We start from the raw sequence: 975 nt of genomic DNA, 5'->3' as shown, positions 1-975 counted from the left end.
CACCCCCCCCACACCTTCACAAATCCCCCCCACACACCACCCTCCAACCATACAAAGTACTTGCATATATTTCTAAGGAAGGCTTAAATAGTGTTATATTTAGTTTAATTTGTAAAAAATAAATAAATGAATACATAAATTTAAAATAAATAAAGTAAGTAATTAATTTTGAGTTTTCCTGCACATAATCTTGAATTTTTCTGCACATAATTCCCTGGGATCTACATAGGTCTGAGAGAGAAGCAGATACAGGGTTTCCTTAGACCTGAAGAAAGTCACTTGATACCTGAAAGCTTGTTCACCAGCTCTCTCAGTAATACAATTGGTCCAATAAAAGATGTCACAAAAATCCTTCCTTATTAATTGCCTGGACTGTCATGACTATAACAACATTCCAATGCTACCACTCTCTTTGTGGAGACAGATGGGAAGAGGAAAACACTTTTCAATTATTTTATTAGCATGTAAATAATACTGGAAAATTTATGCTTATGCAAATAGTCTAGTTTATAGCATCTGTCATTAAAGTTTACACTTTGTTCCTTCTAAGGTTTTCTGCCTATGTTACAGGAAAAAAAAGCTTAGGCTATCTGGTGACAGGATAGTGTGAAAACTGAAGTGGTCTAACTGGATCTAGTTACGTAACCAGGCTAAAATCTTGTCTAGAGACTTTTATAGTGCAAAATGGTCCCTGTTTATAAGGGGTATGTGTTTGGGGGGGGGGGGGGGGGGGGGTGTTTAAGTATTTTTTTAACCTACCTCCCCTCCTCCCCCTTCCTCTGGCAGTCCAAGTGGATCCTTAATCTTGCAGGTTCCAGTTGGAGAAAAAATTGGCAGTATTTTTTTCCTCTTTTTAGGTGCAGTTAGATGGAAGGAAAATCTTTCCCAAAAGGCAGCTCATGCCTTTCTGAGACAACAGCAGTCAACTCCTAACCTTCGTAAACTTGTTTATGGAACAGGTAAAGATACTCCAGA

At 38.1% G+C, this 975-nt stretch overlaps 1 protein-coding gene across 4 annotated transcripts in view; it reads left to right on the top strand.

Annotated features, from left to right (window-relative positions):
* BMS1 (BMS1, ribosome biogenesis factor) overlaps positions 1 to 975 on the top strand; it is a 36,586-nt gene that overhangs the window by 17,097 nt on the left and 18,514 nt on the right. For all 4 annotated transcript variants that reach the window (XM_006018477.3, XM_025197719.1, XM_006018476.3 and 1 more), the window contains one exon: positions 858 to 959. In XM_006018477.3, the coding sequence (XP_006018539.1) occupies positions 858 to 959 (102 nt within the window). The remainder of the gene's footprint in view (positions 1 to 857; positions 960 to 975) is intronic.

Source organism: Alligator sinensis, unplaced genomic scaffold (genome assembly GCF_000455745.1).
Source record: "Alligator sinensis unplaced genomic scaffold, ASM45574v1 scaffold188_1, whole genome shotgun sequence".
NCBI lineage: Eukaryota > Metazoa > Chordata > Crocodylia > Alligatoridae > Alligator > Alligator sinensis.
Note: the sequence above shows the minus strand (reverse complement) of the source record. Positions and strands in the feature narration are given on the sequence as shown.